This window comes from Carcharhinus amblyrhynchos, chromosome 13, assembly GCF_965287045.1.
Source record: "Carcharhinus amblyrhynchos chromosome 13, sCarAmb.v2.hapA, whole genome shotgun sequence".
Taxonomy (NCBI): Eukaryota; Metazoa; Chordata; class Chondrichthyes; order Carcharhiniformes; family Carcharhinidae; genus Carcharhinus; species Carcharhinus amblyrhynchos.
This window is the reverse complement of record NC_137336.1, coordinates 15,047,769-15,073,595: the sequence shown is the minus strand read 5'-3', so window position 1 is coordinate 15,073,595 and position 25,827 is coordinate 15,047,769. Positions and strand designations below refer to the sequence as shown.

At 43.4% G+C, this 25,827-nt stretch overlaps 1 protein-coding gene across 3 annotated transcripts in view; it reads right to left on the bottom strand.

Moving 5' to 3' along the window:
* Nucleotides 1-1,624: 1,624 nt before the first annotated feature.
* Nucleotides 1,625-25,827, bottom strand: part of LOC145351733 (cationic amino acid transporter 2-like) — a 39,965-nt gene continuing 15,762 nt past the window's right edge. For all 3 annotated transcript variants that reach the window (XM_080201324.1, XM_080201326.1, XM_080201325.1), the window contains 10 exons: nt 25,588-25,743; nt 22,871-23,036; nt 21,360-21,496; nt 17,805-18,027; nt 16,377-16,513; nt 12,385-12,487; nt 12,114-12,286; nt 10,850-11,016; nt 8,294-8,402; nt 1,625-7,546 (listed from right to left, as the gene is read on the bottom strand). In XM_080201324.1, the coding sequence (XP_080057450.1) occupies nt 7,401-7,546; nt 8,294-8,402; nt 10,850-11,016; nt 12,114-12,286; nt 12,385-12,487; nt 16,377-16,513; nt 17,805-18,027; nt 21,360-21,496; nt 22,871-23,036; nt 25,588-25,743 (1,517 nt within the window). In that variant the 3' untranslated portion in view covers nt 1,625-7,400. The remainder of the gene's footprint in view (nt 7,547-8,293; nt 8,403-10,849; nt 11,017-12,113; nt 12,287-12,384; nt 12,488-16,376; nt 16,514-17,804; nt 18,028-21,359; nt 21,497-22,870; nt 23,037-25,587; nt 25,744-25,827) is intronic.

Here is a 25,827-nt window from a genome sequence, read left to right as displayed (position 1 = left end):
GGTGGATGTGGTCTTTCTGGATTTTCAGAAGGCGTTTGACAAGGTACCTCACAAGAGGTTATTGCAGAAGGTCAGGGGACATGGAGTTGGGGGTAGGGTGTTAGCGTGGATAGAGGATTGGTTGTCAAATAGGAGGCAGAGAGTGGGGGTCAATGGGTGCTATTCGGATTGGCGGTTGGTGACTAGTGGGGTGCCCCAGGGGTCGGTGCTGGGGCCTCAGCTATTTACCATTTATATAGATGATCTGGAGGAGGGAACCGAGTGCAGGGTGTCGAAATTTGCTGATGACACCAAGATTGGGGGAAAGGCAAATTGTGCGGAGGGTGTGGAGAGTCTGCAGAAGGATCTAGATAGGCTGGGCGAATGGGCCAGGAAATGGCAAATGGAATTTAATGTTGGCAAGTGTGAAGTGGTCCACTTTGGTAGGGAGAATGGTAGGAAGGACTATTACTTACGTGGCGAAAAACTGCAGCAGGCGACGGTGCAGAGGGACCTCGGGGTCCTTGTGCATGAGTCGCAAAAACCCAGCTTGCAGGTGCAGCAGGTGGTCAGGAAGGCGAATGGGATGCTGGCCTTCATAGCGAGGGGGATTGAATATAAAAGTAGGGAGGTCTTGCTGCAGCTGTATAGGGCATTGGTGAGGCCGCAGCTGGAGTACTGTGTGCAGTTTTGGGCGCCGCACCTGCGCAAGGATATTTTGGCCCTGGAGGGAGTGCAGAGGAGGTTTACTAGGCTGATACCGGAGTTGAGGGGATTGAGCTATGAGGAGAGGCTGAATAAACTAGGCTTGTACTCGTTAGAGTTTAGAAGAATGAGGGGAGATCTCATTGAGACGTATAAGATGATGAATGGGATGGATAGGATAGAGGTGGAGAGACTCTTCCCGCTCAAAAAAGACAGTAGGACTAGGGGGCACAGCCTCAAGATAAAGGGGAGGCGGTTTAGAACGGAGTTGAGGAGGAACTTCTTCACTCAAAGGGTGGTGAATCTCTGGAATTCTCTGCCCGTTGAAGTGGCGGAGGCTGCCTCGCTAAATATTTTTAAGAAGCGGGTTGATGGGTTTTTGATAAGAGAGGGGATTAAGGGTTATGGGGAGAGGGCGGGAAAGTGGAACTGAGCCACAACAGATCAGCCATGATCTTATTGAATGGCGGGGCAGGCTCGAAGGGCTAGATGGCCTACTCCTGCTCCTATTTCTTATGTTCTTATGTTCTTATGTTCTTAATCCCCCTGATACTAAGGCCGGAATTTCACCGATGTACCCGCCCCAATTCTGATGATGGGTGAGGCTCAATGGCATTCTCCGTTGATCTCGGATAGGATTGTATGAACCTCGGGCAGACGTGCCAGTAAAATTCTGCTCTACAAATCAGATTAGTATTACAGTTTAATAAGCATTCTGTTATAATTCAGATCAGAAGCTCCAGAGTATGTTATACAGTTGTCCCAGATCAGAAGTTTTGCAGTTTGAATTTGGCTAGGGTGAGCATGAGATGTTTCACTTCAGGTACGATTCAACTGACCCACTAGGGAGCTTTTATCAAACAAAGTTTATTTAGAACACAGTTATCATATAGCAATAACATTTACCTATTACAAACAATGAACAAAACAACCATGATATTGTAAAAACCTTAACAACTCTTTGAAATGTTTCAATCAAACAGGTCCCATAAACAAAATCTTTGCCACAGGTTTAACACAGAAAATACAAATGCTCACGTGATGCTGGGACTTTGTCCTTCGGTTGGATGCTGCAGTTCTCTTGATACATACACATACAATCTTGAAGTCAGAACAGCTTCCCAAGAAGTCCATTGAGATAGAGAGAGAGTACAAATTGGCAAACCACCAACAGAAGTATTTTCACTCCGGGGAGGCCAAGAGACCTGATTCCAGCTACACAGCAACATTTACAACCCAGGGAGAGAGAGAGAAAATCTGCCTGCCACTTAACAACCAGGACAGTTTCTGACTCTAAACCAAAACTGAAAATGAATCCTTGGATTCTTCTGGGAGGAACCATCTGACTTTGACTTGTCAATCAATCTTCCTCCTCACAATGCAGGTCATAAAAAAATCCCACAAATGACATTCATTCATTAATATTCATTCACTGACATTCATTCACTGACATTCATTCACTAACATTCATTCACTGACATTCATTTACATACATTCATTCACTAACATTCATTCACTGACATTCATTCACATATATTCATTCACTAACATTCATTCACTGATATTCATTCATTAACATTCAGTCACTGACATTCATTCACTGACATTCATTCACTAATATTCATTCACTAACATTCATTCACTGACATTCAGTCACTGACATTCATTCACTAACATTCATTCACTGACATTCATTCACATACATTCATTCACTAATATTCATTCACTAACATTCATTCACTGCCATTCATTCACTAACTTTCAGTCACGAACATTCATTCACTGACATTCATTCACTGACATTTTTCACTGACATTCAGTCACTGACATTCAGTCACTAACATTTATTCTCTAACATTCATTCCCTAACATCCAGTCACTAACTTTTAGTCACTAGCATTCATTCACTGACCTTCATTCACGATCATTCATTCACTGACATTCATTCATGCCAATTAGTACCAAAGGCTGTTTTGATGTTTTGCACTCTTGTGTAAATATACATTACAGTCAAGAGTGCCCAAGTTCATTTCATTGAGGTCTTTTCCGCTTCAGAGTCAGGGCTGGATTCAGAACCCAGTAGTGAAACGACAATACTCTATCCGAACACTCCACCTGAACACTGTGTAAGAATCTTGGGGGTGATTTTCCGACCCCAATGCATTTGGTGCAAATTGCGCCGATCCTGGAATATTAATTCCACTCCCAATGCCAAACAGTTTGCAATTGTCTCAGCCCCTTTCTATTGGCACAAATTTGATTATGCCCAGAAAGGGCAAGAGCTGATTAGCATGAGATTGATTGGATTTCAATCTCATTGGCAAGTTCAGCACGTGATCCTACCCCCTCTCGGAATGTTCCCACCTCCCACATCACATGGGAGCAAATCTCTACTGGTCTTCACTGGAGAAGAACATGTACGATGGCCATTCTGGAGGGCCTGGAGATCAATGATGCTCCCAGGTGGCCAGGGTCATGACTGGGCAGTGCCCACCTGAAACACTGGTGGTACCCACCTGGTAGTGTCCACTGGGCAGACCGGCAGTGCCCATTGTACCAGAGCAATGCCAAAAGAATGGGGCCAGAGTTGCGGGGGGGGGTTGCTGAGTGGGGTTTACGTTAAGGGGCTACGCAAGGGGAGTTGTGCAGGAGTGGAGCGTGTTCAGGCCCCACCTCTCCCAGTACTGGCACTCAACTCACCACTCTGCCAAAAAGTGACTAAGCATGGGAGAATTGCGGTAAGGCACGCACCTAACAGACCAGTGTGAATTGCTCTGGTATTCTCGCCATTTTCCACCCCTAGTTTCAGAAATGTCACCGGTGAAAGAAAAACCGCCTCATCTGATCCATTGTCAGAAGAAAATCTAAAGTCTGTTCATGAGGTGTAGAGAGCAGGTACTTGTGATTCTGTATTTTACAAACACAAATATCCATTGCTTACAATCCTGTCAGCACAAAGGAGAAGGTTCTGGGGAAACTGAAAGGTCTGAAGGTGGATAAATCAGCTGGACCGGATGGAATACACCCCAGGACTCTAAAAGACAATTGAGGAAATTGTGGAGACATTGGTGGCAATCTTTCAGCATTCACTGGAGGCAGAGAGGGTACCAGAGGACTGGAAAGTAGTTAATGTAACACCGCTGTTTAAGAAAGGAGGGAGGCAGCAGATGGGAAATTATAGGCTGGCTAGTCTGACTTCAGTCATTGGCAAGATTTTAGAGTCCATTATTAAAGATGAGATCGCAGAGTACTTGGAAGTGCGTGAAAGAATAGGACTGAGTCAGCACGGCTTCATCAAGGGGCGGGTTATGTCCAACAAATCTGTTAGAATTCTTTGAGGAGGTAACAAGGAAGTTAGATAAAGGAGAACCAGTGGACGTGATTTATTTAGATTTCCAAAAGGCCTTTGACAAGTTGCCGCATCGGAGACTGTTAAATAAGCTAAGGGCCAATGGTGTTAATGGTAAGAGCCTGGCATGGATAGAGGATTGGCTGACTGGCAGAAGGCAGAGACTAGGGATAGAGGGGTCTTTTTCAGGATGGCATCGATGACTAGTGGTGTGACTCAGGGGTCGGTGCTGGGACCACAACTTTTCACCATATACATGAACGATTTGGAAGAAGGAACTAAAGGCACTGTTACTAAGTTTGCAGATGATATGTAGAGAGACAGGTAGCATTGAGGAAGTGGCAGGGGAGTTGCAGAAGGACTTGGAGGTTAAGAGAGTGGACAAAGAAGCAGCAGATGGAATGCAGATGGTGGAAAAGCGTGAGGTTATGCACTTTGGAAGGAGGAATGGAGGCATCAACTATTTTCAAAATGGGGAAATGCTTAGGAAATCAGGAACACAAAGTTCTTATTCAAGATTCTCTTAAGGTTAATGTGCAGGTTCAGTCAGTAGTTAGGAAGGCAAATACAATGTTAGCGTTCATGTCAAGAGGGCTAGAATACAAGAGCAGTGATGTACTTCTGAGGCTGGACAAGGCTCTGGTCAGACTCCATTTGGAGTATTGTGAGCAATTTTGGACCCCATATCTATGGAAGGATGTGCTGGCCTTGGAAAGGGTCCAGAGGAGCTTCACAAGAATGATCCCTGGAACAAAGAGCTTGACATACGAGGAACAGTTAAGGATTCTGGGTCTGTGCTCTTTAGAGCTTAGAAGGATGAGGGGGGATCTTATTGAAACTTACAGGATACTGCGAAGCCTGGTTAGAGTGGACGTGGAGAGGATATTTCCATTAGTAGGAAAAAACTAGAACCAGAGGGCACAGCCTCAGGCTAAAGGGACAATCCTTTAAAACAGAGATAAGGAGGAATTTCTTCAGCCAGAGAGTGGTGAATCTGTGGAACTCTTTGTCACAGAAAGCTCTGGAGGCCAGGTCATTGATTGTCTTTAAGGCAGAGATAGATAGGTCCTTGATTAATAAAGGAATCATGGATTATGGGGAAAAGGCAGGAGAATGGGGATTAGAAAAATATCAGCCATGATTGAATGGTGGAGCAGACTCGATGGGCCGAGTGGCCTAATTCTGCTCTTATGTCTTATGATCTTATAGCACCTAGAATTTTTACACAGGATACAATGTGAAATCTTACAGGAGAAAAATTTCAACATTATTATCTAAACATTGAATCTACTTTGACTGCTACTGTACGGGGTAAATAAATACATTTTAAACTTTCTTTTTCATAAGTTAGCTTCTCAATCTTCATTTTGCCTTGTGCCATGTTGCACTGCATGGAATTTAAAATGACAGTCCAAATATATCAGCGATTTGGATGAGGGAATCAAATGTAAATATTTCCAAGTTTGCTGATGACATAAAACTAGGTGGAATAATGAGTGATGAGAAGGAAGTAAAAAGATGATTTGTACAAATTGTGCTGGATTTTACGGCCTCATTTGTCCCAAAACCATAAAATCCTCCCCGAGGTCAACGGACCTTCCCACTGTCTGCCTCTCGCCTGTTCCGATCCCTGTGGCGAGCAGGTGGTAAAATTCCAGCGGTTGAATGAGTGAGCAAATATATTGCAGATACAGTATAATCTGGACAAGTGTGAAGTTACCCATTTCAGAACTGCTGCTCGGTTGAAGTGCTAAACACTTGCCACCATGTTTGCTCTGCAGTTGAAGAAAGAGTGAACAAAGAGCAATATAGCACAGGAACAGGCCCTTTGGCCCACCAAGCCTGCACTGATTCCAAATTCTTATTTAGGCCCACTGCTTATTGCCCCTACCCAGTTACTAGCCCCTGTTTGCCTCCCCCTCCATTCATTTGTCTATCAAGATACACCTTGAATGTTGCTAATATGCCTGCTTCCACTACCTCCACGGACAGTTCATTCCAGGCACCCACCACCTCTGTATGAAAAACTTTCCCCGCATAGCACCCCTAAACTTTCCACCTCTCAAGTTGAACCTGTGCCCTCTTACAGTCGACCTTCCCATCCTGGGAAAAAGCCTCTGACTAATCCATCATATCTATGCCTGTCATAATTTTGTAGACATCTATCAGGTCACCCCTCAGCCTTCATCTTTCCAGTGAAAACAATCTGAGTTTATCCAACCTCTCTGCATACCTAAAAACCTCAGACCAAACATCATCCTGGTAAACCTTCTCTGCACCCTCTCCAAAGGATCCATGTCCTTCTAGTAATATGGCAACCAGAACTGCACACAACATTCCAAATGCAGCCTAACCAAAGTACTATACAGCTGGAGCGAGAGTGCAGTTTTGAGTGTTTCGAGTGGAGATTGAAGTTGGGTGAGAAGGCTCAAGAATTCACCAGCATTAAACCATTTGCCACTGTTTCAGTTGCAAGTGAGAACTCTTTGTGTCAAGCTAATGGTAACTCTTCACTGGTTTATGAGTCTGTAATGATATTGCTGGGGTAAAGGGATAGTGGGAATTTGAATCTTCTTCAAACCTTTCTAACTTTTTTGTCTGGTGTAATAGTTTCTTGTTTTAATAAATATTTTATTCTTTGCATTAAAAGTTCATCAGCAGGCTCCTGTGAATTTGTTTAGTAGGTTTTCTCCACAATTTGTGCAAGAAAAGTTAGGATTTGTAATATCAGCTTTTACTCGATCAAAAAAGAATAAGGATGTTCTGGCCAATAATTATCCCTCACCAACATCATTACAATAGATTCACTGCTCACCAGCACATTGTTGTTTGTGGGAGCTTGCTGTACAGAAATTAGTTACTGCAATTTCCTACATTACAACAGGAGCCACTTGAGCTTGGGAAAGTTGCGATCATTATATGCAAGTCTTTCTAATTTGATGAAAAAGCTGATTGCTTCACAGTTCTTCCAGAATTTACTTTAAATACAAAACATTGAAGGTTCTTTGCTCACATAATGACTTTTTGAGAAAACCAAACCTGCTGATTAACAAAAATAAATCAAAATTTGAAGGCTTCTTGCAAAGTAGTCCTCTTTTATACCTCAGGTGTCCTTTGTATGACTGTTGAGAATTCTTATAGTGCAGTAGATTCACATTGGCCTTCCTACCTTAGGCTTTTGTGTAATATTTCTGTGGTAGTGGCATTTAATCAAATTTTGTTTAACAACAATTCTATGAAGAGCCTTATGGGTGTTTAACTACATTTGAGACACTATCTAAACGGAATTTGTTATTGTTTTTGCAGAGGAATTGTGTTGCCATCATATTCAATTTGTTGAGAAGTAGTCATCACTGACTTGTCCTTGTTAAGCCATTGGTTCCTCAAAGCGCTTAGTTGTTGGTACTTCCTCAGCTGCCTTGGCATTTTCAAATGGACTTGGGACAGAGCAGTCTTGGTGATGCTGGCCTTCCACACTGTGCTGAATGCCATAGCAAAAATAGACCAGTAAACCTGTCAAATAATATAAAAAGTTTACATTTCAATATTAATAAATCAGTGTTTAGTGAAGGGGCAATCTGTCAACAGTCAAAGAGCTGACTTCAACACTCTCCTTCCAACATCGTGGGTAGTATGGTGGCATAGTGGTTAGCGATGCTGCCTCACAGTGCCAGGGATCCAGGTTCAATTCCAGCCTCGGATGACTCTCTGTGTGGAGTCTGCCCGTTCTCCCCGTGTCTGCGTGGGCTTCCTCCGAGTGCTCCGGTTTTCTCCCACATTCCAGGGATGTGTGGGTTAGGTTAATTGCCCATGGTAAGTTGTCTCTTAATGTTGGGGGATTAGCCTGGTAAATATGTGGGGTTATGAGGATAGGATTTGGGTGGGATTGTACAGGCTTGTTGGGCCGAATGGCTTCCTTCTGCACTGTAGGGATTCTATGATTCTGCGATAAACAGCAATGGCCCTCATGACCTTGTGTCACTTACAACCGGAATTACTCTGCTGCATCCACCATCATCTTGGGAGTTACTGAGATGGGCAGACGGGAGACTAACTGTAAGATGAAGATTGAAACACTGTGATTAATATAAGACCCTAACTGCAATTTCAACATAGAAATGGTCAGGGTTGATAAAGTACAGCTATTTACAGGGCACCAATGACTGTTCTTCTCCAGCTGTGGCTGCAGAATTAAAAGCTGTGAAATATTGCAGATTCACTAAATTGCGATATTAAATATTTAAGCTGTAATGATCTTACCAATTGCCATCCAAATAGTGAGTCGAATCCAGGTGCTTGCATTCAACTGTATCATCAGGTAAATGTTTACGAAGATACTGAGTGTTGGCAAGAATGGTAAGCAGGGTACCTTCAATACAGCAAAACGTACAAATCAGGATAGATTAACTACACCTGATAGCGATGAAACATAGATCTTTTAATGTGCAAATCAAATCATGATTGACGTGTTAAAATTAAGACAAAAGCATTCTATTAAAGGTCATAAATAAAGGTAAATTTGTATTTTTAGTTAATGCTACAAGCATCGAAACAAAAGTTATAGATATCTGTCTGACATTTATGGTATTCCTCAGTTACTTAGCTCGTTTCTAAATAAATTTCATATTCCTAGGGCGTCCATGAATAACAAAAAAAACAAGGAGTGACATAACCTAAACTAGTGCAACCAAACATAGAACAGCACAGTGGCACAGTGGTTAACACTGCTGCCTCACAGCGCCAGGGACCCGGGTTCAATTCCGGCCTCGGGTGACAGTCTATATAGAGTCTGCACATTCTCCCCGTGTCTGCGTGTGTTTCCTTTGCGTGCTCCGGTTTCCATCCACAGCCCAAAGATGTGCAGGCTAGGTTGACTGGCCATGCTAAATTTCCCCTTAGTATCAGGGGAAATTAGGAGGGTAAATATATGAGGTTACGGGGATAGGATCTGGGTGGGAGACTCGATGGACCAAATGGTCTCTTTCTACACTGTAGATTCTATGCTAGTTCTATAATTGAAGAGTATCCCTTTCTCTCTGTGATAGCTTCTAACCATAGTACCCAATTAAATATAATCTGTAACTGCTATCAAATCACTCAACAATAATAAGTTGCATTCATGGAGCACCTTTAAGGCAGCGAACATTCCAAAGCACTTCAGAAAAGCATTACCAAACATAACTTGATGCCAAGGCACAAAGGATATATTACAGTAGGTGATGAAAACTTTGCTCCTGGAGATAGATTTTAAGGAGTGTCTTAATGGAAAACAGAAAACGAGGCAAGTGAAGAGATTTCGGAAAGCAGTTTCAGAGTTTGGGGACTAGTTGGCTTGATGGGAATGCACTGAAAATGAGGATTACTTAAGAAGCTACAATTAGAAAAGCATAGAGAATTCAAGGGATTGTAAGGCTGGAGAAGGTTGCAGAGATAGGAAAGGGCAAAGGCTTGGAGGGATTTCAATAAGGGAACATAAGAACTTAAGAAATAGAAACAGGAGAAGGCATTCCACCTTCTGAGCCTCTTACACCATTCAACAGGATCAGGGTTACTTTACTTCAACTACACTTTTCTGCATTATCCCCATATCCCTTCATTCTCTCAGTATCCAAAAATTCATCAATCTCTCTAACTTGAATATATCAGTAACTGAGCCATTGCCAGACCAGGACCAATGTAGGTCAGCAAGGCTGAGGGGTGAGCAGGACTTGATTTGAATTGAAGAATGGGCAGCAGAGTTTGAGGTGAACTCACATTCACAGAGGGTGCAAAGTGGGAGGTTGGGCTGATAAGTGGCAAGTAACATTTACAATGTTTTGTTTTGAATTGTAGAGAAAAGAAGAATCATAGGAAAAAATCATTGTGAATGTTACTTGCCACTTATCAGCCCAAGCTTTAATATTGTCCAGGTCTTGCTGCATTTGGAAATGGACTGCTTCAGTATCTGAGGAGCCGTGAACATTGTGCACCCTGAGGAACTCTTGCATTCGCGCCACACAAGTAGCAGACAATGACCCTCTCCAACAAATTAAGATCTAACCATCGCCCCTTGGCATTCAATGGCATTACAATTGCTGAATCCCCCATTATCAACATCTTGGGGGGTTACCATTGGCCAGAAATGGAATTAGACTAGCCACATGAATACTGTGGCTACTAAAGCAGGTCAAAGGCTAGGAATCCTGTGGCAAACCATCCCCCTCCCGACTCTGCCCCCACCCCACCCCACCCCACCACCCGCAAAGCTTGTCCACCATGTGCAAGGCACAAGTCAGGAGTGTAATGGAATACTCTCCACTTGCCTGGATGAGTGCAGCTCCAACAACATTCAAGAAGGTTGGCACCATCCAGTTTGATCGCTACTGCTTCCACAAACATTCAACCTCTCTACCACTGATGAACAGTGGCAGCTGTGTCTACCATCTACAAGATGCACTGCAGGAACAGCACCTTCCAAACCCCTGACCACCACAATCTAAAAGGACAAGAGCAGCAGATACCTGGGAACACGGCCACCTGGATTTTCCCTCCAAGTCATTGAGAATTGGATATATATCGCCATTGGGATGGACAACAAATGCTGGCCTTGGCAATAATGTCCACTTCCCAAGAAAGAAATAAGAAAATTGTACATTCTGGTAAATTCTTATTTATTTGAAATGTCACCATTCTTCAAAATGTTTTAATGGTGTCTATTAAAAATAAAACTGGTAAGGACAATCCAAAGATAATTTACTGCATAATTAAAATGTTTAATTAAGAGTTACTTTCCTACTAAGCGCTCAGTAATTTTATTTATCCCCACTATCATGTTACCATAAACGAAGCTTTCATCTGGTTTTGAGGCTGTCTCCAAATGATAAACACTGTAAATGTTGATAGCAATAGGACAGGCACCAAACAGCCAATGCTCCCAGTCTGTGCTGCCATGATAGATTCCAGCTGGAATTTGGCCATGCCACTTAGAATGCAACATAGGATAACTGAACAAGAGAGAAGTTAAAAGTCAGTATAAAATCTTCGTCATGGTGAACAATGATTTAGAGATAGCTTTCTAAGTGTTTAATTCCCCCTGTGCACTTAGTTGAATGCATTAACTGTAATTCATGCAGTAGGGATTTATTGCGAACATAGTAACTGTGTGCTAGAAATAGTGCACAGCAGAAGTTAATCCCTTCATTGCAATACTGTTTAAGAAGTACACAATTTTATTTAAATATCTGAACTTTGCAAGAAACAGAGTGGATGAGCAGCTAAAAAGGCCATTGCCGGAATTCTGCCACCCCACCCACCATGGAATCAGAGCGGGCGAGGGGCAGACAATGGAAATGTCTGTTGGGCTCGGGCAGGATTTTCCAGTCTCGGGTCGAGCTAGGCCGTAAAGTCCCACCACGTGTCTCTTTCCTGCGCTACTCTCGTCAGTCCGCAATGTTAATGGTGATGATGTCGGACTTGGCACCTGGTAGACTCAGGCAACACCCTGATGTATAAATGATAATCAGGGTTTTCAGATGCTGATAGGACATCTAAGGCATTGTAACTGGTGAGTGAGTACGCAGGGTGGGATTAGAAACATAGTAAATAGAAGCAGGAGTAGGCCATCCAGCCCTTTGAATCTGCTCCACCATTCATTTTGATCATGGCCGATCATCAAATTCAATATCCTGATCCCCCCTTCTCCTCATATCTCTTGATCCCTTTCACTCCAAAAGCTATATCTGATTTCTTCTTGAAATCACACAACATTTTGGCCTCAGCTACTTTCTGTGGAAGTGAATTCCATACATTCACCAGCCTCTGGGTGAAAATCATCCATCCAAAGTGGAGTCCAGTCATCATCCCAGCTGAGAAGTGAGCAGGGCACTGCAACAGTTACCCTGCTGCTTACAACCAGGTATGACGACCAAAGCAGCCTTTCAACTTCCATCTCAAACTTCCCTTGGAGCTGCCGGGAGAATCAGTGGTGATATGCAAGCACTTCTATCTCACTGCAGCATGGCCCAAGTAATACAGCACAATTTATCATGTCTACTGAATCTGAAGTGACCCTTATACTTTCAAAAACTTTTTGAGTGCTCACCTATTAGTCCGACACAACATGTAACAATATTTGATGATTGCTGTGTGGGGAATTGAAGGGGAATGACCAACAAGCTAACTCTGAAACCTTTCTTTGGGACCTCTGCAGTCAGTTGACTTTGCTTCTCTTCATTCAGCTCCATGTCAACATTATTACTCAATTTTGGCCGATACCTATTGAATAAACAGAATGTTTTTTATTGATGAATGAAATCTCTGTCCATACAATATATAGATTGATCTCTCAGTTACCTCAGTTACAGTACTTTTACCTCAAAATAATGATACATATTGCCACCAATGTATAGGCCAGAAGTGTTCCGATGGACATCATGTCAACCAATGTCTTCAAGTCAAAAAGGCATGCCATTACCGCTAAAAAAGAAAAGCGAGCAATAATTGAAAAATCATTTCTATTTCACTTGGTTTCATAGAACCGTCTTGTGCAGAAGGAGGCCATTTGACCTATCAAGCCTGCACCAACAACAATTCCACCTCAGCCTTATCCCTGTAACCCCACATAATTACCCCACTAATCCCTGTAACCTACACTTCCTGAAACACTAAGGGCCAATTTAGCTTGGCCAATGCATCTAACCTGCACATCTTTGGACTTTGTTAAAATAACATTTTTTGATTGTATGGAGGATAATTCTCTCCCTCTTTCTCTGTGAACTCTTAAATCTCTTCAATATATACAAATATAAGGTAGTCTGGAGCAAGGTGGCTATTCGGCCCATAAAATCTATTCTATTCATTGTCCATATGTGACTATTTCATCAAAGACTTCCTTGCAACCACTATCAATTGCCTACTTTTCAGATCTCTGAGATTGTTTCCCTTTCTCCACTGAAATGAGCCTGAGAAATGTTAAAATAGTTAGAACCCCCCCACCCTGCACCCTTACTTCTTCAGTATCGTCCTGTGTTCCTACCTACAAAATGTACATATATAGGGAGAAGACAGCATTAAGCTTTTCTGTGATGACCATCACTACCCACATTGAACATTAAAAACACTTGCTGAATAAATTCACATTTGAATAATGACAACTTGAATGAGGTACTGGAGAATTGGGAATTTCCATGGAGGCAGAGGCCAAAACCAGTCAGCATCATCATGGAAAGAATATGAATCTTTTTTTTTGACAGCTCCTGTCTGGGACTTTCTCCAGAGACTGTAGTGATGTGACATAGAGGACAAGACTTTCCCCACAGTAAGACTGGGGGTGCGGGGTCACAGAGTGTGGGCCAAGGGACAGAATTCAAAAATAAAAGCAGAGAAAAGTGAGCAAAAGGTTCATCAGCATCTATGGAGAAAGAAACAGTGTGAGCAACCTTTCATCAGAACTGAGGAAAGTTGGAAATGTGGCAATCTTTGAGTAAATGAAAGGGGTGGGGTGGGGAGGGGGAGAAGAAGAAACAAAGAGAAGGTCCATGGCAAGATATTAACCATCCGACCAAAAATGAAAAAGGATTAAGAAAGAAACAAGAGAAAAAAACCAATGTTAAAAAAAAACGGGGGCAGTGGTTATGCTGTAAAAGTGTTGAAAAGAAGTCAGGACTGTTTCATTTTTTGATTCTACCTACACTTCCCGCTGCCTCGGAAAAGCAGCCAGCATAATTAAGGATCCCACACACTCCCTACAAAGTCTGAGGTCATGTAATAACAGACTTTTGAATGGACTTATCCTGAATTAAGTTGATCTTTACACCCTAGCTATGTCCGTAACACTACATTCTGCACTCTCTCCTTTCCTTCTCTATGAACTGCATGCTTTGTATCGTGCACAAGAAACAATACCTTTCACTGTATGTTAACACATGTGACAATGATAAATCAAATCAAATCAAAATTTTCCCTATCCTGCACCCCACCACCCCAACCCCTCCCCAGGGGAGAAACAGGTCCTCATTGGGATTTGGACAGAGGCTCTCCCCTAATTGGCAGGGAGGTAGATTTCCTGTCCAATTAAAGGAGGCCTTTTGAAGCTGGAAGGCCACTCAGAAACCTTCCAGCTTCAGGGGGCTGCTGTAAAGGAGAAGTAACTGAGAAGTTCCTTCCAAGAAGGTACCATCTCTGCTAATTATAAACATTTATTTATAAAGCACAAATATCAGTCAGGTCAACACTGTTAGGGAGAATTGGGGATGGGGGCGGGTGGTAAAGGGTACAAGGTGACCTGGGGAACAGTTTCCCAGGATAAAAGGAAATGACTGCAAATGCTAAAATCTGAAACCAAAAGACAATGTTGAACTTTGACAAAGGGTCATCTGGATTCGAAACGTCAGTTCTTTTCTCCTTACAAATGCTGCCAGAGCTGCTGGGATTTTCCAGCATTTTCTCTTTTGCCTGTTTCCCAGCCCTGCCACTGGATGCCTGCCTCCAGCAACGGATCTGCTGCTCTCTGTTCCCCCATTATGTCAGAAACTGGAGACTAATTAGGAAATTCTAGCCAGCCTCGTAAATGTACTTTTAACGAAGCTCTTACTGAGCCTAATCAGCTCCCAACCTTGTGGTTGAAACGTTGATGCGAGGAACAAGATCGGGAGACCAGCATGCCTGACAGTTTGATATTTTCGGGTCTTGTCCGCCTCCATTCCTGACCGAGGTGGGGCCTTAAATTTTTCCCCCTGGTTCCTGAAAAGAGGACGCCATTGCTGTGGAGGGGAGCCTACAAAGGAGCTGCCAGTCTACAACATGGGCACTCACACAAGCAGGAAGGGCCTCTTAGCCTGCCTGGAACATTTCCCACTCCTGGCTGCTGGCCATTGCTTACATCAGGACACTTAAATGTCCCCCCACACCACCCTACCTCCCACAACATGGGATACTGGAGGCCAACTGAGAAACACTGGTTAGCCTTCTTTACTTTGAGTTGACAAGTTTTTTTAACCAGCCTAATCGGCTGCCCACCCACTCAGCCAAGTGGCGGGTGCAGGCAATGGGGTCGGCAAACCAGCAGACCAACTGACACCCATATCCTTGGACCACATCTGCCTCCATTCCCACCACATCGGGGCCCAAAAATGTTGCCCCAAGATTTCACTGCACAATGCTGGAAGTGCAACATTGGAAATATTCTCTTTCATGTACATTACGAGTTAATCGTACATCGGTTACGAGTACATCGGTTACGAGCGGTGTGCCTCAGGGATCTGTTTTGGGGCCACTGTTGTTTGTAATCTTTATTAATGATCTGGATGAGGGTATAGTTGGGTGGATTAGTAAATTTGCTGATGACACCAAAGTCGGAGGTGTGGTAGATTGTGAGGAAGGGTATCATAGTCTGCAGGGAGACTTTGATAGGTTGCAGAGCTGGGCCGAGAGGTGGCGGATGGAATTTAATGCGGAGAAGTGTGAGGTAATTCACTTTGGTAGGAGCAACAGATGTGTCGAGTATAGGGCTAACGGGAGGACTTTGAATAGTGTGGATGAACAGAGGGATCTAGGTGTATGTGTACATAGATCCCTGAAAGTTGGAAATCAAGTAGATAAGGTTGTTAAGAAGGCGTACGGTGTCTTGGCGTTTATTGGTAGGGGGATTGAATTTAGGAGTCGCAGCGTCATGTTGCAACTGTACACTACTCTGTTGCGGCCGCACTTGGAGTACTGTGTGCAGTTCTGGTCCCCACATTACAAGAAGGATGTGGAGGCTTTGGAGAGGGTGCAGAGGAGGTTTACTAGGATGTTGCCTGGTATGGTGGGGAGGTCCTATGAGGAGAGACTGAGGGATTTAGGGTTGTTTTCGTTGGAAAGAAGGCGGCTAAGAGGGGATATTATTGAAACATATAAGATGATTAGAGGTTTAGATAGGGTGGATAGTGATAGCCTTTTTCCTCGGATGGAGAAAGCTAGCACAAGGGGGCATGGCTTTAAATTAAGGGGGGGTAGCTACAGGACGGATGTCAGGGGTAGGTTCTTTACCCAGCGGGTGGTGAGGGACTGGAATGCCCTGCCTGCTGCAGTTGTAAATGCGCCTAGTTTGGGGGCGTTTAAGAGATCTATGGATAGGTTTATGGACGAAAAGGGATTGGTATAGGCTAGTGGGTCATTGTTTTTGTAACTGGTCGGCGCAACATCGTGGGCCGAAGGGCCTGTTCTGCGCTGAATTGTTCTATGTTCTATGTTCTATTTAAATTGTTAAAGAACTGATGGATTGAAATATGTTATTAAACACCGAGAGATATTCAATTAGACTTTGAACCAAAATAACACTTGGAAATATTCGGCCTGTTTAAGATTAGAAAATGATGCCTCTCACCAGAAACACTTCCTGAAATTGTTATGGCCACAACTGGAGACTGACGCTTACTCAATTTTGCTAGAACGTCAAACAGTAACCCATCTCTCGCCATTGCAAACAGAATGCGGGGTAACGGGAACATGGAGCCCAGCAGGCTGTGGAGAAATAAATCAGAATTAAAAAAAAAATGCAAACCAAAAGCAAAATGAGAGACAGATATGAAACATTCATCAAATTTCTTGCCAGTCAAGTGGTTAAGTACATGTTGGAAGTTATTGACAGATGAATGGAGTTATACCTGCATAGGAAACTGTTGAATATAGTGTTTATTCCATGAGGTGGAGATATGGTTTTGGACTGGGTTGGGCACACAGTAGGAAGTCTCACAACACCAGGTTAAAGTCTGACAGGTTTATTTGGAATCTCGAGCTTTCGGACTCTCTTGATGAAGTCACAGCACTCCAAAAGCTCATGATTCCAAATAAACCTGTTGGACTTTAACCTGGTATCTATTCCATGAATAAGGGGCCTCGAACAGGCCCACTACTTCCCTGTGCGTGCATAAAATGTGAACTGCAAATTTACTTGATTTCCAATAACGATTTGATGTAAAAACTTTGATTTAATACATAGAGGTCCCCTGAATCCATTCAGGGGCAACAGATCCCAAAAGGATGCCCATGTTGAAGAACGAATAAACTGCTACTGTGCTAAAAGTACAATTGTAAAATTAACAAGCAGCTCATAACACATTTCCCCTTCATCTTGTAATATTTCTACAGTGGCAGTTTATAAATATGGAGAACTAAGTTTTAAAATACTAATAAAGCAGCTCTGAGGAAGTTAACTGAAAGGACAGACTTATAGTAGTTTCCATTCTGCACACTTTTTCCCATGCTTTCCTTCAATGCAGAACAGGCGACTTAGCCCATCAAATCTGCACTGACTCCCTGACAGAGCAGGTCCTCTCCCCTGCCCTGTCCACGTAACCCCACAAATCTACCATGGCTAATCCAACTAACCTATTCATATTGGGTCACTAAGGCGCAATTTAGTATGGTCCATTCACCTAACCTGCGAATCTTTGGACTGTGGGAGAAAACCGGGGCAGCCGGAGGGAACCCATACAGACACAGGGCGAACGTACAAACTCCACACAGTCAGCCAAGGCCGGAATTGAACTCATGTCCCTGGAACTGTGAGGCAATGTGCCACCATGTAACTTTATGTGAAGAGGATAATATGGGTCTGTCTAGTTTTGTCATAGCAAAATGTGTAGTATATAAAGTAAAGTAATAAATGCATTTCTTGAATATGAATTGCAAGAAACAACATAGACTGTTAATGCACTTGAAGGAGCAATGGACTTGCTGTGTATAAAAGTAATGGTTCAAATTGACAGTGATGTTGGATTGTGAAGTCGCTTGCATTCTCTTCATATAATACCTTGTTGAAAGGGCACACAGAGAGCCCACAGCTACGAAGTATTTAGCAACACTCCACTCAACATATTCAAAGGCCCGAGGAAGTGGGCTTTTAATATCGAGGAGGTAGTAAGGCATCAGAAGTGTAAGCGCAGCAGAAACCCCAAAGTAGGCCAAAAAACAAATGAGAAGAGAGGTAATAATCCCAATTGGGATGGACTTCTGGGGATTTCGCACCTCCTCACCTGGGGAAATAATTGAGACAAAGAATCAGATTACATCAGAGGAAAATCGCATGAGATTCTTTCCAGTTCTTTTCAACACCTTTTTCCCCAATCATTTCTATTAACAGGTGAAGAATCAATAGACTGCACTGTGACCCCCATCCTCTCCCCACTCCCCACACTCTCCCCCAGCCCAAGCTTATCAAACAAAATGTAGATCTACAGTCTGAGATTACAAACACACTAACCAAAAGAGAAAATGCTGAAAAATCTCAACAGTTTTGGCAGCATCTGTAATGATGTAGAGATGCCGGCGTTGGACTGGGGTAAAACAGAAAGAAATCCCACAACACCAGTTTAAAGTCCAAACAGGTTTATTTGTAGCAAAAGCCTCAAGCTTTCGGGACAGCCTGTCCCTTCATCAGGTGGCTGGGAGTTCTGTAAGGAGAGAAAAGAGCTGACGTTTCGAGTCCAGATGGCCCTTTGTCACAGATAAAAGGCATAGAAAGTGGGAGATATTTACACTGCAGGAGGAGGGAATGAAAGATGAGTCATAGCTACAGAAACCAGGGGAAAAGACTGCTAATGGCTGTCCACAGAGAGGATAAAGGGTGTGAATGGCCAAACAGCAGAGGAGCTGGGAGAGAAAGAGGTAAGATTTAGAAAAGGAGAAGCAAAGGGGGAGGAAAGGGAAGGGGAGGGGGATACAGTAGGGGGAAAGAGTGGAGGGGGGAAGAAAAATGAAGGAAGACAATAAAGGAATAAAAGGTAAAGAACAGTAAAAAATTAAATAAAATCGAATGAAAACAAAGGGGCCGAGGTGGGGTAGAGCAAATCATCTAAAGTTGTTGAATTCAATGTTGAGACTGGAAAGCTGTAAAGTACCGAGCCTTTCATTCATCTTTCATTCCCTTACCCTGCAGTATAAACATCTCCCACTTTCTCTGCCTTTTAGCTTTAACAAAGGGTCGCCTGGACTCAAAACGTTAGCTCTTCTCTCTCCTTACAGATGCTGCCAGACCTGGTGAGATTTTCCAGCATTTTCTCGTTTAATTTCAGATTCCAGCATCCACAGGAATTTGCTTTTATTACAAACACACTAAACGGTGCTCACAAATAATTACCATGGAGCACAACCATGATCATTTCACTTTATTTTCTAATGTGGCCATCAGAGCAAAATAACAGCTTTAAAAATGATGTAACGTCGATAGTGAAAGCTGAGTCTACCATTAATAATTTAAAGAATTATTTCAGTGTGGTCAGTGAGATGGTTTCATTGCATGTGCATTTAAAATGGATAAAATCCACCTTCTGCTCCCATATTCCACTGAATTTCCAATCGCAATTACACTTCATGGGGCTGGATTCAAGATCAAATATTGAATTTTAGTGAGAAGACTAGAATCTGGCTGGGGAGTATCTGCTGGACTGATCCTTCAAGCAAGCTCCACCATTCAATATGATCACAGCTCAACTCCACATTGCACCCATTCATTTAGTTCCCTGAGACAGACTAAACATCTGTCCACCTGAGCCAGAAGTATATTCAATAATGGGGCTTCCACAATCCTCTGGGTTAGACAATTCTACAGATCTACATCCCTCTCAGTGAAGGATTTTCTACTTTGGTGGCACGATGGCACAGTGGCTAGCGCTGCTGCCTCACAGCTCCAGGGACCTGGGTTTAATCCTCAGTTCAGTCACGTCTGTGTGGAGTTTGCACATTTTCCTCGTGTCTGCGTGGGTTTCCTCTGGGTGCTCCGGTTTCCTCCCACACTCCAAAGATGTGAAGGTTAGGTTGATTGCCCATGATAAATTGTCCTTTAGTGTCCTGGGATGTGTCGGTTAGAGGGATTAGTGAGGTAAATGTGTGGGATTCTGGGGATATGGCTTGGGCTGGGATTATTATCGATGCATCTTAATGGGCCCCATGGCCTTCTTCTGCACTGTCACGTTTCTATGATTCTATGATTCCTTATCCAGAGACTGTGCGCACCCACACCCCACCTCCCTCCACCCCTACCCACAAACCCCCTCCATGGTTTAGATCAGCCAGAGAAGGAAACAACCTCTCATTGTCTTGGAATCCCCTTTGATTCTTCTATGTTTTACTGAGGTTCCCTCTCATTATTCTAAAGCCTGTAAAGTAAAAACCCAATTTCCTCAGCCTCTCATACTGGGCAGCCCTTTCATCCAAGGAATCACCATGGAGCAACTTCAATGTAGCGCCCCCCACATGCAGACACATTCCTTCTTAAATATGGAGGCTAAAATCTAAATTTTCATTCACAAGGTAGGAAGTGAAAATTTGAAAAACTCCTGGCTTGTTCTACCTGACTCTGGAGACAATGGCCACAGAGGCATGACCTTCATTGCCTGGGCGGGCAGGGGCTAAGGCAGGTGTGGGCTTGAATCAGACCAGCCAACTCATTGCTAGGCCACTCACAGGGCCTCAGTGAGGTATGTGTCCATGTTGGCAAGCAACTGACAAGCTCGCACAGACATCTTTAGTCATGATGTTCTTAACTAACGTTCTGTTTCTTCCTTGGAAGCACCAGCCTTACAATGTACAGCTGACCCCAGAAACCCCTTCCCTTGACATCTGAGGAGGAACCATCAAGCCACATCTGCTCTCTAAACCAAGCGCTGGTGCAGATACAGGCACGTCAGTGGGCTACAGCGTGTTGGCTCAGTCTGGAGTGTACTGTGGTGAGGGTACATCACAGTCACATGAGGAGCTGGCTGAGGCAGAGCGCCCAGGGTGCCAGCTTCAGGAGGTCTACTGCATTCTTAAGTTGTAGCTCAGATAAGTTCAGAAAGCTGCGGACAAATATCAGGATTACTACAGGAGGGTCATGAAGTCAGGCCTCATGACTGTTGTGACTATAAATAAATGGTGTGGCATAGTGCTTAGCACTGCTGCCTCACAGTGCCAGGGACCCGGGTTTAATTCCTGACTTGGGTTACTGTCTGTGTGGAGTTTGCACATTCTCCTGGTGTCCTCCGGGTGCTCTGATTTCGTCTCACAATCCAAAGATGTGCTGGTTAGATGAATTAGCCATGCCAAATTCATCCTCAGTGTACCCAAACAGGCACTGGAGTGTGGTAACTGGGGGATTTTCACAGTAACTTCATTGCAGTGTTAATGTAAGACTACTTGCAATTAATAAATAAATAAACTTTAACTTTAAAATAAAGGTTCTTCCAAAGGATTCCATACAAGCACAGTTCATGTTTAAAGTTAAGAATATGACACGCCTTTTACTGAACAAGACAGCATATTCAACAACCTGCTTTTACTACAGATAGTCAGTATTCAGAGCTTATTCTTCAGCTTCAAAAGAACCTACCTGTGGTCGCAATGCAATCAAATCCTACAAAGGCATAGAAACAAGTGGCAGCACCAGTCAGGGTACCACTGAAACCAAATGGCATGAACCCTCCTTCTCCGTAATCACTGGTTATATTTACAGTTGAGGACAGATTTCTAAAGAATATAAAACAAAATATCAGCACACAATATACATCAAAGCATCCTTTCTTTACCCATGTTCTCCCCCTCCTGTGACCAATACTGTGGTATAGTCTCACAGGTGATAGAAGCCCTCCAATACATCAAGAAATGGCTATTCTTTGCCCACGAATTCAGACAGAGGGCATTAGCATGCTATTCAGCTATGGGTACTATCATGATTGAGCCTGATCATGTCCCCGACCACTTTGGGCATCTTTTTCTCCATGACGTCATTGGCAGTTGGAGTTGGTATAATTCTCCAGTCAGAGAGTTCGCTCTTTCAGTGGGAAGTAACTGAATTAACCAAGGAAATTTACATCGATTCTGAGCATTCTCTACCATAGAAGGCCGTGGGGACCAACTCACTGAATATATTTAAGAAGGAAATAGAGGGATTTCTACATTGGAGATTCCGATCTCGTCCGAGGCTGTGATTTTCTGGTGCTGCTGCGGTGACTGGAACTTTGGCTAAGTGCCAAATTTTCCATGCTCGCTGGCAGCAGGGTAGGGATGAACAAAATCAGAGAATCCCGCCCATATAATCTAAACGTGTCGAGGGAGATGGGGAGAACACTGGAGCATGGCACAGAGATAGAGGTTCAGCCATGATCATGTCGAATGTTGGAATGTTCGATGAGTCAAATGGCCTACTCCTGCTCCGATTTTCTATGTTTCTATTGTTATAGAATCATAGCATAATGCAACACAGAAGGAGCCATTTGGCCCATTGAGACTATGTTAGCTCTTTCAAAGACCAATCCAGTTATGCGCCTTCCCCAACTCAAACCCTGTAGCCCAATACAATTTTCCCTATTAACTATTTAGCTTATGTTAATTTTTGCTAACATTTGTGAAAATACTAACTGAGGCAGCACAGGGGCACAGTGGTGAGCATTGCTGCCTCGCAGTGCCAGGGACCCGGGTTCAATTCCCAGCTTGGAATCTGCATGTTCTCCCCGTGTCTGCGTGGGTTTCCTCCAGGTGCTCTGGTTTCCTCCCACAGTTTAAAAGACGTGCTGGTTAGGAGCATCGACCATGCTAAATTCTTCCTCAGTGTATCCAAATAGGCGCTGGAGTGTGGTGACTAGGGAATTTTCACAGTAACTTCATTGCAGTGTTAATGTAAGCTTACTTGTGACAATAATAAATCAGCTTTAAACTTTATGAAATGTTTTTCAAGCAATGGCAAAGATTAATTGAAGGTGACAGGGAATAGGATAAGAGCTTGTCAGTAGAGCACCAGGCATTGGGTTTTTTTAACCTTCACAGGTTGACCCATTGCTTTGGCCAACATTCATTCCACAACCTTCAATGTCTAATGGCCAGCAGGTGAAGGCTGATACATACCGTGTTTCTGCAGTAATGTTCAACAGCAGCTCGGCCGGAATGTGCCAGTTATAAATGTTTCCTTTGATGCAACCTCCGATAATGACAAACACAAGAACAAGGCCATTAATGGTTGTAAAGATTTTATTCACTGTTGTTGACTCCTTTGCACCAAAAGACAGGAGACCTAAAAAGGAGAGAGTGGGATGAACATTTCAATTATCTGTTGATGAGGACACTTCGATACATAAAATTACCCAAACTGTTACAGGGATGAATCAATGCTATTTGGTCCAACCTCCGTCTGCCAGTATTTAGGTTCCACACATGCCATTGCCCACCTCACCTTACCTCACCCTATCAATATATCCTTCTATTCCTTTCTCAATCATACACTTCAGAAGAAGTATTGAAGATTACAAAATTCTTACAGCACTCGACAGAGTTGATGCACGAAGGATATTTCCGCTGTCTAGCATATCTAGAACCTGGGGACACAGAGTGAGAGGTAGGCCAATTTGGACTGAGGTGAGGAGGAATTTCTTCATTCAGAGCGTGGTGGAGCTTTGGAATTCTCTACCCTAAAGGGCTATGGGGGCTTTGTCGCTGAGTATGTTCAAGGCATAGATTTCTAGATATTAAATATACCAAGGGAAATGGACACAGTGCAGAAAAATGGCATTGAGATAGTAGGTTTAATAGTAGAGCAGACTGGAGGGGCTGAATGGCCTACCCCATTTCTATTTCCCGTGATCCAATGTTCGCATTTATCTAGTTTCCTCTAAATACGTTTATCCTATTCATCTTAACCACTTCATGAGGCAGCAAGTTCCAAATTTTCAACACTTTCTGGGAAGAAAATGGATATTCTTTATGGAGCTTCCATCAGCAATGTTCATATGACTTGTATATACAAAACGCCTTTCACAACCTCAGATCTTCCCAACACACTCCTTGGCTAACTAAGCATTTGAATTGCAATTACTCAATTAATCTGAATTCAAATCAATCAGCCTAACATCTGTGCAAAGGAAAGATTTAGGGTTTAATTGATATTAAACTGTCATGTATCTAAATAAAGGTTACAAGGAGCCAGTATGGCAAACCTCACAGAATTCATTAGGAGGTAACAAATATAAGATAGACAGAATTCAAGAAGGTACCTCACTGGTGCTTATCAAAGTTAAAGGATAGGTTGAAGCAGACTGTTTACAGTAACTGAGGGAATCCAGAACCAGGCACCACAGATACAAGGTTCGATTTAAGACATTTAGAACAAAGAACAGGAGAAAACTATTTACAAAAAGAACCATAGAACCAAAGAACAATAGACTCCCTACAGTGCTGAAGGAGGCCATTTGGCCCATCAAGTCTGCACCAAATCTCTAAAAGAACATCGTACCCAGGCCTATCCCACACTGTCCTAACCCTGTAATCCCGCACATTTAACATGGCTAAGCCATCTAACCTACACATCTTTGGACACTAAGGGGCAATTTAGCATGGACTGAGGTGATCCACTTTGGTAGGAATAATGGTAGGAAGGATTATTACTTACGTGGCGAAAAACTGCAGCAGGCGACGGTGCAGAGGGACCTTGGGGTCCTTGTGCATGAGTCGCAAAAACCCAGACTGCAGGTGCAGCAGGTGGTCAGGAAGGCGAATGGGATGCTGGCCTTCATAGCGAGGGGGATTGAATATAAAAGTAGGGAGGTCTTGCTGCGGCTGTATAGGGCATTGGTGAGGCTGCAGCTGGAGTACTGTGTGCAGTTTTGGGCGCCATAATTACACAAGGATATTTTGGCCTTGGAGGGAGTGCAGAGGAGGTTTACTAGGCTGATACCGGAGTTGAGGGGGTTGAGCTATGAGGAGAGGCTGAATAAACTAGGCTTGTACTCGTTAGAATTTAGAAGAATGAGGGGAGATCTCATTGAGACGTATAAGATGATGAATGGGATGGATAGGATAGAGGTGGAGAGACTCTTCCCGCTCAGAAAGGATAGTAGGACTAGGGGGCACAGCCTCAAGATAAAGGGGGGGCGGTTTAGAACGGAGTTGAGGAGGAACTTCTTCACTCAAAGGGTGGTGAATCTCTAGAATTCTCTGCCCGTTGAAGTGGTGGAGGCTGCCTCGCTAAATATTTTTAAGACGCGGGTTGATGGGTTTTTGATAAGAGAGGGGATTAAGGGTTATGGGGAGAGGGCGGGAATGTGGAACTGAGCCACGACAGATCAGCCATGATCTTATTGAATGGCGGGGCAGGCTCGAAGGGCTAGATGGCCTCCTCCTGCTCCTATTTCTTATGTTCTTATGACTGTGAGAGGAAACTGGAGCACCAGAAGGGAACCCACACAGACAGAGGGAGAAGGTGCAAATTTGGCACAGACAGTCACCCAAGGCTGGAACTGATTCCCGGGCATTGTGAGCCAACTGTGAGACTACCACTGTGCCACCCAAGAATTCTGAGGTTGTTCTATTTACTTCCATGATTAGTGGTTGAGGTAGGAATAATGTCAACATTGAAGATTAAATTGGATAGATGCATGGCGAGAAAAGGTTTGAAAAAACATGGGAACAGGGTGGGTAAATACGACTAGAATTAGTTGCTTTTGTTAAGGGTAAATTGTGACACCAACCAGCTAGGTCAAGATGGGCTGTTTCCACGTTAGAACTTCTAAATATTTCTAGAAATATGAAACTGAACCCAAATTATTAATGATATTATAAATGACTGTTACCTGCCGATAACATTATCAAACATACAGCAAAGAAATCGGGATATTCAGCCAATCCTGGGGCATCCATTCTGACATTGTTGCTGAGAAAATTCTCAATGCGTTTGCCTAACAGCTCATCAAAGGTACCACTCCACGCTCTCGCCACACTAGAAGTACCTGAAGCGGGAAAACAAGGGTAAAAGGAGAACAAGGAAAAAAAGTATAGCTTTTTCAGGAACTAATTGAGAGTTATTTTGACTT